This window comes from Chiloscyllium plagiosum, chromosome 25, assembly GCF_004010195.1.
Source record: "Chiloscyllium plagiosum isolate BGI_BamShark_2017 chromosome 25, ASM401019v2, whole genome shotgun sequence".
Lineage (NCBI taxonomy): Eukaryota > Metazoa > Chordata > Chondrichthyes > Orectolobiformes > Hemiscylliidae > Chiloscyllium > Chiloscyllium plagiosum.
Genome location: NC_057734.1, coordinates 30,120,573 through 30,135,173, shown reverse-complemented (window position 1 = coordinate 30,135,173; position 14,601 = coordinate 30,120,573). Strand labels below are relative to the sequence as shown.

The 14,601-nt window shown below is 39.2% G+C and overlaps 1 protein-coding gene across 2 annotated transcripts in view; it reads right to left on the bottom strand.

The window, feature by feature from the left end:
* ascc2 (activating signal cointegrator 1 complex subunit 2) overlaps positions 1–14,601 on the bottom strand; it is a 57,915-nt gene that overhangs the window by 13,472 nt on the left and 29,842 nt on the right. For both annotated transcript variants that reach the window (XM_043715825.1, XM_043715824.1), the window contains exons 11-15: positions 14,083–14,151; positions 10,101–10,175; positions 8,623–8,812; positions 5,753–5,958; positions 3,942–4,061 (exon numbers count right to left, since the gene is read on the bottom strand). In XM_043715825.1, the coding sequence (XP_043571760.1) occupies positions 3,942–4,061; positions 5,753–5,958; positions 8,623–8,812; positions 10,101–10,175; positions 14,083–14,151 (660 nt within the window). The remainder of the gene's footprint in view (positions 1–3,941; positions 4,062–5,752; positions 5,959–8,622; positions 8,813–10,100; positions 10,176–14,082; positions 14,152–14,601) is intronic.

The following is a 14,601-nucleotide window of genomic DNA, read 5'->3' as shown; positions in this document are numbered from 1 at the left end:
ATTTACAAGGATGTTGCCAGGGTTGGAGGATTTGAGCTACAGGGAGAGGCTGAATAGGCTGGGGCTGTTTTCCCTGGAGGAGGCTGAGGGGTGACCTTATAGAGGTTTATAAAATCTTGAAGGGCATGGACAGGATAAATAGACAAGGTCTTTTCCCTGGGTTGGGGGAGTCCAGAACTAGAAGGCATAGTTTTAGAGTGAGAGGGGAAAGAGTTAAAAGAGACCTAAGAGGCAACTTTTTCATGCAGAGGGTGGTGCAAGTATGGAATGAGCTGCCAGAGGAAGTGATGGAGGCTGGTACAATTACAACATTTAAAAGGCATCCGGATGGGTATATGAATGAGAAAGGTTTGGAGGGATATGGGCCAGGTGCTGGCAAATGGGACTAGGTTACGTTAAGATATCTGGTTGGCATGGCCGAATTGAACTGAAGGGTCTGTTTCTGTGCAGTACATCTCTATGACTCTATACCTCTTCAATTTCTTACACCAGGCATCCTTCTGGCTGAATATTGTCAACTCACGAGACTATAAGACATAGGAGCATACAGTCATAGAGTTATATGCCTCCTTCACCACCCTGTCTACCTGCGACTCCACCTTCAAGGAACTATGCACCTGCACCCCTAAGTTTCTTTATTAAGCAACATTCCCCAGGGTCCTACCATTAACTATATAGGTACTGCCCTGATTTGTCCTCACAAAATGCAACACTTCACACTTATCTAAATTAAACTCCAACTACCACTCATTGGCCCATTACCCTATCTGATCAAATCCTCTTGTACCCTAAGATAACCTTCTTCACTGTGCATTACATCACCAATTTTGGTGTCATCTGCAAATTTATTCATCCTAATAGTTAGAGGGAAATTGAGAAACAAACTTGTAAGGAGATCTCAGCTAACTGTAAGAATAATAGAGTGGTTATGGTAGGGGATTTTAACTTTCCAAACATCGACTGGGACTGCCATAGTGTTAAAGGTTTTGATGGAGAGGAATTTCTTAAGTGTGTACAAGACAATTTTCTGATTGAGTATGTGGATGTACCTTCTAGAGAAGATGCAAAACTGATCTACTCTCGGGAAATAAGGCAGGGCAGGTGACTGAGGTGTCAGTGGGGGAGAACTTTGGGGCCAGCGACCATAATTCTATTTGTTTTAAAATAGTGATGGAAAAGGATAGACCAGATCTAAAAGTTGAAGTTCTAAATTGGAGAAAGGCCAATTTTGACGGTATTAGGCAAGAACTTTCAAAAGCTGATTGAAGGCAGATGTTCACAGGTAAAGGGACGGATGGAAAATGGGATGCTTTCAGAAATGATACAACAAGAATCCAGAGAAAGTATATTCCTGTCAGGGTGAAAAAGAAGGCTGGTAGGTGTAGGAAATGCTGGATGACTAAAGAAATTGAGGGTTTGTTTAAGAAAGAGAAGGAAGCATATGTCAGGTATAGACAGGATAGATCGAGTGAATCCTTAGAAGAGTAAAAAGAAAATAGGAGTATACTTAAGAGGGAAATCAGGAGGGCAAAACAGGGACATGAGATAGCTTTGGCAAATAGAATTAAAGGAGAATCCAAAGGGTTTTTACAAATATATTAAGGACAAAAGGGTAACTAGGGAGAGAATAGGGCCCCTCAAAGATCAGCAAGGCGGCCTTTGTGTGGAGCCACAGAAAATGGGGCACATACGAAATGAATATTTTGCATCAGTATTTACTGTGGAAAAGGATATGGAAGATATAGACTGTAGGGAAATAGATGGTGACCTCTTGCAAAATGTCCAGATTACAGAGGAGGCAGTGTTGGCTGTCTTGAATTAGTTAAAGGTGGATAAATCCCCAGGACCTGATCAGGCGTACCCGAGAACTCTGTGGGAAGCTAGAGAAGTGATTGTTGGGTCTCTTGCTGAGATATTTGTATCATCGATAGTCACAGGTGAGGTGCCGGAAGGCTGGAGGTTGGCAAACGTGGTGCCACTGTTTAAGAAGGGTGGTAAGGACAAGCCAGGGAACTACAGACCAGTGAGTCTGACCTCGGTGGTGGGCAAGTTGTTGGAGGGAATCCTGAGGGACAGGATGTACATGTATTTGGAAAGGCAAGGACTGATTTAGGGATAGTCAACATGGCTTTGTGTGTGGGAAATCCTGCCTCACAAACTTGATTGAGTTTTTTGAAGAAGTAACAAAGAGGATTAATGAGGGTAAAGCAGTAAATGTGATCTGTATGGACATCAGTAAGACATTTGACAAGGTTCCCCATGATTAGCAAGGTTAGATCTCATGGAATACAGGGAGAACTAGCCATTTGGATACAGAACTGGCTCAAAAGGTAGAAGACAGCGGGTGGTGGTGGAGGGTTGTTTTTCAGACTTGAGGCCTGTGACCAGTGGAGTGCCACAAGAATCGGTGCTGGGCCCTCTACTTTTTGTCATTTACATAAATTATTTGGATGCGAGTATAAGAGATACAGTTAGTAAGTTTGCAGAAGACACCAAAATTGGAGGTGTAGTGGACAGCGAGGAGGGTTACCTCAGATTACAACAGGATCTGGACCAGGTGGGCCGATGGGCTGAGAAGTGGCAGATGGAGTTTAATTCAGGTAAATGTGAGGTGCTGCACTTTGGGAAAGAAAATCTTAGCAGGACATACACACGTAATGGTAAGGTCCTAGGGAGTGTTGCTGAACAATGAGACCTTGGAGTGCAGGTTCTTAGCTCCTTGAAAGTGGAGTTGCAGGTAGATAGGATAGTGAAGGCGGCATTTGGTATGCTTTCCTTTATTGGTCAGAGCATTGAGTACAGGAGTTGGGAGGTCATGTTGCGGCTGTACAGGACATTGGTTAGGCAACTGTTGGAATATTGCTTGCATTACTGGTCTCCTTCCAATCGGAAAGATGTTGTGAAACTTGAAAGGGTTCAGAAAAGACTTACAAGGATGTTGCCAGAGTTGGAGGATTTGAGCTATAGGGAGACGCTGAACAGACTGGGGCTGTTTTTCCTGGAGCATCGGAGGCTGAGGGGTGACCTTTTAGAGGTTTCCAAAATTATGAGGGACATGGATAGGATAAATAGACAAAGTCTTTTCCCTGGGGTCGGGAAGTCAAGAACTAGAGGGCATAGGTTGAGGGTGAGAGGGGAAAGATATAAAAGAGACCTAAGAGGCAACCTTTTCATGCAGAGGGTGGTACGTGTATGGAATGAGCTGCCAGAGGATATGGTGGAGGCTGGTACAATTGCAAAATTTAAGAGGCATTTGGATGGGTATATGAGTAGGAAGGGTTTGGAGGGATATGGGCCGGGTGCAGGCAGGTGGGACTAGTTTGGGCTGGACTGAAGGGTCTGTTTCCATGCTGTACATCTCTATGACTGTAAGAGGAGATTCAGCATAATTATATTCCTCCTCCTAGGCTCCCATCAGTAATGCCCATTCCTGTGACCAGTAGTTATGCAGTCCATACTGCATTGACCCATGAGGAAGTAAATGCAAAAGCACTCAATAGAGAAATTAAAAACACAAAAAGTGTGTCATTGTGTTATGCATTCAAACACTGAAGCATTAGGGGACATGCTATTTAGTCAATTTTTGGCTCATTTTAAGTTTTGAAATAATCAAAGGGTTGCAATATAAAAGATTTGCATTTTGTCTTGCTTGCAAGTATACAGAACTTTGAATCAACCATTAAGATAAATGATTTTAGCCCTTTGTTTGGAATGTGTGCAGGCGATTTGTTTGGAATGTGTGCAGGTGATTTGTTTAAACACGTAGACACTTTAAATTGTTTGTACAGTCATTACATATTAAAGCAGCCAATGCTCAGTTGGTCTGTGTGGAACTTTCAGGTTGCTCTACAGCTGTGAAGCTTAGAGGAACACTGATTAGGATCCAATCTGACACTTCCATAATAATCACAACTCATAATTTAATTAGGTAGCGAACTTACTTCTTTCCTTTCCATATTTTGGACATGTCCACAGACGTTTTGCTGAAGACATCAAACTCATCATGGTCAAATACATTTTGCCGTGCTGACAGAATCGATTCCTGTTCTTTTTTCACCTGCCTAATGACAACAAAGTATACAAATAGTTTGGCACTGCACCTACAATTTGTATTTAGAAGACTATTAAATTCTATCAGGCATCCTTTAAAAACATATTGCAAACATGTTGCAATTGAATCGGATACTGTAATCTACATCACTTTATGACAAGAAAGACTCAGAAAAATTACAAAACATCAAGTGTGGAGATCATTAGGGACAAAAATACAAAAATCTTAAATTTTAGGAATTTACAGAATACAGTAAATTGTATAATTGAGTTGGAATTAAAAGATGTTCAAATGTCTCTAAAAGATATTGTGTCACTGTGTGAGAAACCCAATTACCTAAATCCTGTGGTCAGTATATTTTTGGGTTTTTGTGGTACCCTTTGATACTATCTAATACCTTCTTAAGCTTTTAAAACACAAGCTAACCACTAAGTAGAAGGGTAGTACCTAAATGCACCTAAGTGTATGCATGTTTAATGAGCTTCCCCACATTAATTAAAAAATAGAAATTACCTTGAGAAACATTTGTATTTGAAGCCTTCAATTCAGAAGTATTTTAAGTACATACACTTGTTTACATCGGTTTACAAACACATCTGATGACATATCAGCCATCCTGTAGACCTTGAAACAACTTAAATCACTGGGAGATAACGGGTGGAAACAAAGAAGACACAACTTATACCAGCACCTGCAAATTGTTTTCGGTGGACATACTGATACAGGAGCTCTAGTTTAAATGTTACAGCAAAGTGAGCCTGTCAAAATTTCATGAAATTATTTATTCTTAAAAGGCCTTCATCTCTCATAATTACTATTTATGGTGAAAGATTTGTTATTTTAAAACAATAGTGAATGACCTGCCATGTATTCATCAAATTAGAGATGTACTGGTTGTGGTGATTAAATAAGACAAATTATGTTGATTATTCAAGATCAGGTAATAAAAACAAAGTTGTGTAAAACTAGTAAATAGAAAGCCTTTTACATATCCATATAAATGTTCTGTATGTATTTACACTTTTACCCCATATCATTTTGGAACTGTAAATGTAAACAATTCTGTGTCAGTTTGGACAGTACATAAGAAAGCAGTTAATAGATTTCACTCAATTCTCACTTAATTCTCATTTCCAGTTTGCATTTTCACAAACTGAGACTATATAGACAAACATTTCCAGTGGCAAATTGCTATTATTTTACATTTATCCAATTGATATCTATGCCAGCTTAAGTACAATGGAAATACAAGTACAAACATTGCACATTATTTGCAAAACTTTTAATGAAATGATAAAAGAATCCTATGGATAAAGTGGCATTTAGACACAGTTGTGCAGACCACATGCAGCACAGGCTTATATTCTGATGTGTTGTGTTAGAGACATTCAATCAGAAAATGTAAATAGTTAAAACAATAAGCTTTGTCCTTGTGAATTTGACAGATCGGAGTTCATAAAATAGAATCTAGATTCAAGATTCAAATAGATAACTGCAACAAATGCAACTAAACATTTTGTTGAGCGCACTCAGAGACAGGCTTAGACATCAAGACCAAAGAATCTGGTTCCAGCTGAGAAATCCATCACAGACTATAGGTCAAGTATAGCTGAAGCTTGAAAATTTGCATTTAAGTATAAATGAACAGAAGTATTTTGAAAACAAACCTTCAATCTAAAGACATGCATCTTGATTTCTTACCTCTGAAGAGTTCCGTCTAGCTTGCGAAGGGAAGGCGCTATTTTATCTTCAAGGATATCATTAATTACTTTCTCAGCATCGTAATTATATTCTTCCAGACATTTAAGAACAAAGTCTTCATCAAGGTGTGGTAGAATGTCCTTCACCTGAGAAATTAAAGATTCCAGCTCGACTCCTGTTATTTTGGCAGCTGTTGCACCTGCACACTATTTATAAAATCAGGAATGAAAACATATATAATTCCAGTAAGCAGTTTAAAAAAGCTATTTTTTCATATTTTAACTGAATTCATTATGACCGATATATTAATCCACTCCAAATTTAATTTCAGACTTAAGCTTCAAGATAACAATCTGTATAAAAGAATACAATACTAGTTAAACTTCAGTCTGCATGCACTTCACATTATTTGTTTCTCCATTATAGATTCTCCAATACCCAGATTTACAATGCAAAGTAGCTAGGTAAGCTGTGATGATGTCATCACATTCTCCTATCTATGGAAACATTAGGCAATCATGAACAACGAAACCATGCATAACAGAAAACAACAATAAAAATAAAAATGGAGAGAGGAAGTGTGTTACTGGTCAAGTTCACTATGACTTCTTTAGAACTGTCAGACTTCCTCAAAAGAGTAAAGCTTGTAAACTTTCAAATAACAATTTGTGCTTGAATTTCAGAATTGTTACTAAGTTTTATTCTTGGCCAGTTCGTCAATTCAATTAATTTGAGAAGAGTATTTTTCTAAATATATCTTTCTCTTATAAATTTTAAAAAAATATTTCATTGGATGTCAGCATTACCTTGAACTTAGTGGGTTCCTGGGCCATTTCAGAAGGTAGTTAAAAGTCAAATCACATGACTGTGGGTTGAGAGGGACAAGTGGATCGCATCAATGGCAGACTTCATTCAGGGAATTCAGTGAACCGGATAGAATTTTGTAACAATTTATGACAGTTGTTGATTCATCTTGGGCTTTAAGCCAAACTGCTACCTGCACATTTAGATAGTGTTGAGCTTTGCGTGTTTGCACATAAATAAGCTCTGGGTTGACGTATTTCTTTTCTCTAAGAAGGGCTCTTCCACTCCTGATGTATTCCACTCCTCTATTTATAACTATACACTGCAGGCTACTAAATACACCCCTCTATTTGACCATTCTCTTTACAAGCTCTAGTCTGATATTTTCTCATCTACTTAGGTCTCAACAGGTCATCAGTTAAACCACCTCATTTACATATTTCTCATTATTCCACAGATATCATGGTCACCATTCCTGAGCCGAGATATAAAGTAATTCAAGTTAAATTTCACCAGCTGCCAGAAATTTAAATGTGTATTCCCAGAGAATCAGTCTAGCATCTCCTCTTCTTGACAAGCGATTTGTAGACTTTGGAAAATATTGTAAGTATGCACATGCAATGAGCAACATTTAGAATTGCTTACCACAATTTTTTTAATGAACTATTGCTTTCACTCATTGCACTTGCTGCTTCAGTCAAAAATCTGGTTCCCACCAGCCAAAATGTGTCATAAATGCTAGAAATAAACCTAGTATCTCTGCTCATTTTACTTTCTTTTCCGAATCATTCTATGCATTCAATGCCCACCTCAAAAGTCACAGGGTGTTTAAGTTTGAATAATTCTGATCCAATATCGTGATCTTTTGGAAACATAGTAATAACATGTTTACACAAAATGGTAACTGTGACTCTCTAATTTAAATGATCTTACTAGAACAAAACTTTAAACTTTATACTGAAGAACTGATTAACCAACTTTTGAAACCAAGCTTCATACTTTAGAGTGTTGCTGGAAAAGCGCAGCAGATCAGGCAGCATCCAAGGAGCAGGAGAATTGACGTTTTGGGCATAAGCCCTGCTTCAGGAATGAGGAAGGTGTGCCAAGCAGGCTAAGATAAAAGGTAGGGAGGGGCGTTGGGAATGTGATAGGTGGAAAGAAGTTAAGGTGAGGGTGATAGACCGGAGAGGGGGTGGAAGAAGATTGCAGGTCAAGAAGGGGGTGCTGAGTCCGAGGGTTGTAACTCCCCCTCCCACTCCACCAAGGACATGCAGGTCCTTGGCCTCCTCCATCGCCAGACCATGGCAACACGACGCCTGGAGGAAGACCGCCTCATCTTCCACCTAGGAACCCTCCAACCACAAGGGATGAATACAGATTTCTCCAGCTTCCAGAATTCCCCTCCCCCTTTATCTCAGTCCCAACCCTCGGATTCAGCACCCCCTTCTTGACCTGCAATCTTCTTCCCAACCTCTCCGGCCTATCACCCTCACCTTAACCTCCTTCCACCTATCGCATTCCCAACGCACCTCCCTACCTTTTATCTTAGCCTGCTTGGCACACCTTCCTCATTCCTGAAGAAGGGCTTATGCCCAAAACGTCGATTCTCCTGCTCCTTGGATGCTGCCTGACCTGCTGCGCTTTTCCAGCAACAATTTTTCAGCTCTGATCTCCAGCATCTGCAGTCCTCACTTTCTCCTCCTTCATACTTTAGGGGGGCGCTAGCAGAGAGTCATAGAACTGGGACAACTCAGGAGTTCAATTGGCTCAACATCATGACATCATCCCAGACAGAGCATCTTGAAGACGAGTGTAGCCTATTCAACCAGTGTGACAATAAGGCTCCAAACATAATCTTGATCTCACCAAATATTCACATACATATTTTTTAATATTAGTCATTTAGATATCAATCAGGAAGGGAATATTTGCCAATTATTCCCTCCCTCAAAGAGGGCCAGTGATGTCAATTAACCCTTGTTAGCAACCAAGACCAGTTTGAACTGGTCAGTAAAGCTCACCCAATTGTTGGGTAAATTTACAATTCAATCCTATTTGGTACTTACATAGTCATCATTTTCATATTCTGGCTGTTTAAGTTCTTGCTCTGTTTCACCATTTACTGCTGAAACCTCATTGCTATCAGAGGCGTGTGAAACGTGAGTATTTCCAGTGGCAAAGGTAGGCTTGCTTCTACCACTAGCTTCCCAGGCACTGTCAACAGCTTTGATGATGTACGATGTTCTAGTTTCATCACTATAATTTAAGTTAAGATAAACACAAAAAACTTTGTATAAGGTGTACGTTGGTACACACTTTAACAACTGAAATAAGTAGAGAGCCAGTGCAGTCACAATAGACTAAATGGTGTCCTTCTCCCTATAACAATTCTGTGACTATGAATTGAGAGATTAACAAAAGATTTTCATACAGAGAAATAATTGTTTTGTTCTTTACAATTTTTCTTTTGCAAGATTTATTCCTGAAAATTGCCCAAACTTTTTTCTCCAAATTTGTCATTAACTCCATCACATATTTATAAATCCATTTCAGTTTCTTAACAGGATTAATTTTCTCCATGTTTAAACTTCCTATGCCAATTAAATATTAGCTGTATAAAAGACAGTGTTCCAAATAAGTTCAAAAGCAACACCTTCCAATAACAAATGGAACGCATGCCACAGGTTCTTTAGAACAGTGATATCACTTCTCTCTCCATTCCAATTATACACAGTGCTAACAAAATCTACAGAAATTGACATAATATTTCCTTGCTTTCTTCACATTTAAGAGAACTGAAGCATTTTTCAATTGGTCATAGTCACATCATTGGACAGGCATGAGAACAGAAATTAAAAATGCAACTCTAATGACTGCACTTCTTAACATGGAAGTTTAGAACAAAGAAAAAAAATGTACACAACAAAGGTGCACAATTAAGTTGAGTTTTATTTGGGATACATATTATCCTAATAATATTTATTAGGTAGCTGTTCAATATAGCTCCAATGTACAAATTGTTGGACTCTATCTTTCATTAAGTTTCTCTTCCTTTAAAATATTAGTCTGTGTATGGAATAAATAAACTGCTAGTTTGAGGTCAAGAACTTATATGCTTTGAACATGTAAGTACCACTGTCCTTTTCCAACATCCATATTCAATATTTTTTCTCAGAAGTTGTAATGGAGCTTTTAAAACCAATGAAAATAACAATTCACCAAAGAGCACAACATCTGCATTTCGTCGCTAATAGCCATGGAAAGCATGTTTGTCCAATCATTGAAAAAAAATCAAAACATTATTATGGAGCGATAAGTGATATCACTGTTCTAAAGAACTTGCGGCAATTCATCACCTCACATAACTTAACTTAATCTATAAATGTAATTTACAAACTATCTAAATCATATTTTTAAAAGGACCACAAAGGAATGTACTATCTTGCTACATTTAGTTTTCTATTTTTTTTCCTCCATTCTTAATCAAGGCCCAAAATTCCAATTTTAGCTGTCACGGGCTTCCAAACCAAACAGCAAAGGATACAGCACCGGAAATGCCTGTTGTAGAAGGCTGATATCATCAGCCACTGGAAATTGTTCATCATAGTCCGTCAGAAACCTATGTAAAAAATAGAGATTTGATGCAGAACATATTTTTTGAAGTTATATTTAATAGTACATTTTTGTACACAACCACAGCATTTATAATTTCAGAAAGAAATAATTGACCTTTATCATTTGTAACGATTATACCCAAAATGGTATTTTGGCTTGTAGATACAGGTAGTCAGTACAGACAACAACGTTCAAGAACAATTCTGAAAATATTTGTATTTTAGATATTGAGAAAGCTTTCTTCTCAATTTGTTGAAGTAATTTAGACCCTGTGTTGATTTGAACATTTATACTCTTCATAAGCTGCAAAAATTTACTTTTCACCTTGTAGTTTCTCTCAGATTTATACAACAGCCTCCTGCAGCTGCAGATTCAATACAATTAACAAAAATATCAGGGATGCACTTTATTATAGCAATCATTGCAATTTGGTCATTGATCAGCAGTGGGTGTAAAACTACAGCATTGAACTATATTGAGTCACTACTGTAACCTGTTAACGTAAAAATTATGCTGAGCAATGGAGTAACATGCCCTAGGTTAAGACGCACACAACAACCATCATTTTTCAATTGTGAATCTGACACCATTTCTAAAAGGTTTGTCATGATAGATTGACTTTTGTTCTCTACCTAGATTTCTTTAAAAAATTTCAAAGGAGTCACTACTTCATTGTTTTATGAATATTAGGTATAATATGGAATACAGTCGAAGAAAAAACTATTATTAATCTTTTTTTTAATTTTCTCATGGGACGTGGGCATTAGCAGCAGGCCAGCATTTGTTGCCCATTCCTAATTGGTCTTTGAACTGAAAAGCATACAGGCCATTTCAGAGAAAAGAGTCAACTATACAGTGCTGAGAGAAATGTTGAGAGTCAAACCAGGCCAGCGTAAGTAAGAATGACTAATTTCCTTACCCAAATGAAACAGGTGATGTTACAATCACCATTACTGAGACTAGCTTTCAATTCCAGATTCGCAAATTTAATTTAAACTTCCCATTTGCAATGGTGGGATTTTAACCTATGTCTCCAAAGCATTAGCATTAGCTTTGGAGACATGGATTACCAGTCCAGTGACAAAACCACCATGCTGCCTCCCTCAATGGGTAGAAATTTGTTGATTTTCATAATCAATTATGTAAACCACAATGCACATCCCTTAGCATATCCAATTCTTTTATTTCACAATTCTGGACCTTGGCAGAACTGCTACTAATAATTTATAAACCATCACATAAATTCATTGTCATTTTTAGATAGTATATATAAAGCTTTTGTTCTTGAAATAGATAGCATTGTGGATGTCAATATAAATGTACTCCTGACTTATGATTCTTAGGCCATTCACTGAAGAAAAAAGACTGACAAAACTGAAAACTTAAAAATGTGTTGCTGGAAAAGCGCAGCAGGTCAGGCAGCATCAAAGGAGAAGGAGAATCGACGTTTCGGGCACAAGCCCTTCTTCAGGAATGAGGAGGGACTGCCAAGCAGGCTAAGACAAAAGGTAGGGAGGAGGGACTTGGGGGAGGGGCATTGGGAATGTGATAGGTGGAAGGAGGTTAAGGTGAGGGTGATAGGCCGGAGAGGGGGTGGGGGCGGAGAGGTCGGGAAGAAGACTACAGGCCAAGAAGGCGGTGCTGAGTCCGAGGGCCGGGACCGAGAAAAGGTGGGGGGAGAGGAAATTAGGAAGCCGGAGAAATCCGCATTCATCCCCCGTGGCTGGAGGGTTCCGAGGCGGAAGATGAGTCGCTCTTCCTCCAGGCATCGTGTTGCCCCATGGTCTGGTGATGGAGGAGGCCAAGGACCTGCACGTCCTTGGCAGAGTGGGAGGGGGAGTTAAAGTGTTCAGCCACAGAGCGGTTGGGTTGGTTGGTGCAGCTGTCCCAGAGGTGTCCCTGCACGCAAGTAGGTGGCCTGTCTCCCCAATGTATAGGAGGCCACATCGGGTGCAGCGGATGCAGTAAATGATGTGTGTGAAGGTGCAGGTGAATTTCTGATGAATATTGAAGGATCCCTTGGGGCCTGGGAGGGAAGTGAGGGGGGAGGTGCGGGCGCAAGCTTCACATTTCCTGCGGTTGCAGGGGAAGGTGCCGGGAGTGGAGGCTGGGCCAGTGGGGGGCGGAGACCCGATAAGGGAGTCGCGGAGGGAGCGGTCCTTCTGGAACGCCGACAGGGGTGGGGAGGGAAATATATCCTTGGTGGTGGGGTTTATTTCCAGTTAAATATTAGGAAATTTTGACCTCTGAGATTATCCAGTTTGGATAAATAGACGAGAAGTGAATATGCTGAGTATAGTATATATGCTGCCAAATACTGAAATTTTGTTGTAGTTTAATGTGCAGTAATATCATATAAAGTCAGTCTTATGGAAACAGATTTTCTCGTGTTGTCTTTTGTTCCATTAACACAGGAATATGCTTTTCCTCAGATTAGGTATCAGAAAAGTGCAACTATAGGAAAAATGATAAACAGTTAACAGCCACACAAGAGAACTTGTAGAATGTCATGTCTTTCCCATAAGCCAACGTGTTAACAGTACTAAAACAAAAAAAAACTCTTAATTTATTCAGCCCATACAACAAACTTGTTTCGACCTCTCCGTTCTTGGCCTCTTAATGTTGAAGTGACACCAACAAAAGTGACTTTAACAATTCCAGGCTTTAGCCATTGCTATAATTTTTCACCAGAACTGTAATCTTTTCCAACATCAGGAATTCAAAAAAACAGGCCTAATGCAGGATATTATTTATCTCTCCACCCTTCCTTTTTGCTCTGTTTCTTCTCATAAGCTGTTCATCAGGGGCGGCACGGTGGCTCAGTGGTTAGCACTGTAGCCTCACAGCACCATGGACTTGAGTTCGATTCCAGCCTTGGGTGACTGTCTGTGTGGAGTTCCCCACTTTCTCCTCGTGTCTGTGTGGGTTTCCTCCAGTGCTCCAGTTTCCTCCCACAGTCCAAAGATGTGCAGGTTAGGCGAATTTGCCATACTAAATTGTCCATTGTATTAGGTGCATTAGTCAGAGGGAAATGGGTCTGGGTGGGTTACTCTTCGGAGGGTCGGTGTGGACTTGTTGGGCCGAAGGGCCAGTTTCCACACTGTAGGGAATCTAATCTAATCAAATCAAAATCATCATTGCACTGCAGATGTCTTATCTGCTAAGTGGTTCCAACTTTGAAATGAACACTTCATATTTTCAGTAACTTATTGTTTTATCAACAAGGTCAATGTTTTGGCTTTTGCATTTGAACTTCTAAACTGAGCTTTAACAACATCTCCCTCACATATGATTCACTTCCACCTATGTAAAATCATTCACTTCTGCCCCTACCTCAGCTCATCTGTTACCAAAGACCTCATCACACCTTTGTCATTTTCAGGATTGTTTATTTTGACAGACTCCTTGCTGGATCCATTTTCCCTGTCCACAAGGTTCTGCCTGTCTAAAACTGCACTGTCTGTGTCAGTCACTAATCCATACTAAGTCTTGTTCACCCATTATCCCTCTGCTCATTGATCTTCACTTGATCTAATTTTCCAACACCTTTTATTTCACATTTTCATCCTAGGATTCAGATTACTCGATGATTTCGCTCCATTCTATCTCTGACAGTCACCTGCCCTAAATCACACCTTTAACTCTGGTCCCTTTTGCAACCACCCCCTCACTTTGCCAACCACTTTGCAGTATTTTCATTAGCTAGGTTCCAAGCTCTGCAATATCCTCTCTAAATCTTTATTTCTCTATCCTAAATTAAAACATACTTTCAGACCTACCCCCTTGAATATTTACTGCATTTATAAAAGTATGTAAATAAGAGTTGTGGTTACTGTTCTAAATACAGGGTACATGTAAAAACTCTGTTGATAATATACTCTAAACTTACCATTCGTTTACTGTGCCCTTACCGTTTCTGGTGTAGCAGAGCTGTAAAGATCTGAAGGAAATCTTCTATAAAAGGTAGAATATTATCAGATCTACACAACAGAAAAAGAGTGAAAAAGTCTTAATACGAGAAAAACTTTCATGACAAATTATTTCTTGAAAGCAATTACCTATAAATGAATTTTCTATACTAAACAGAATTGTTTTATTCAAATATAATACTAGACAAATTTAACTTTAAGAGAGGATTTGAAAAAGATTTGATACAAACTAAGTTGTACTTCTTGGAAGTTAGAAGTTCGAAAGGTGATTTCATCAATATTTAAGATGTCATGGCAGAACTAAGTGTATCAAACTAAAAATATGGTGATACCCAGGACAAATGCTGGGATCCTTGATTTGCACACACCTTGGATGAAAATATGTTCTAAATGCTTCTTTGCCAAAAACATGTCAAAAGCAGTTCCGCAGGAACGCAGGAATCATGGGTGCTTAAAGAGTGAACAGGTGCATTCTGGAAGAATGGTCCCTCTGAAAAGCCG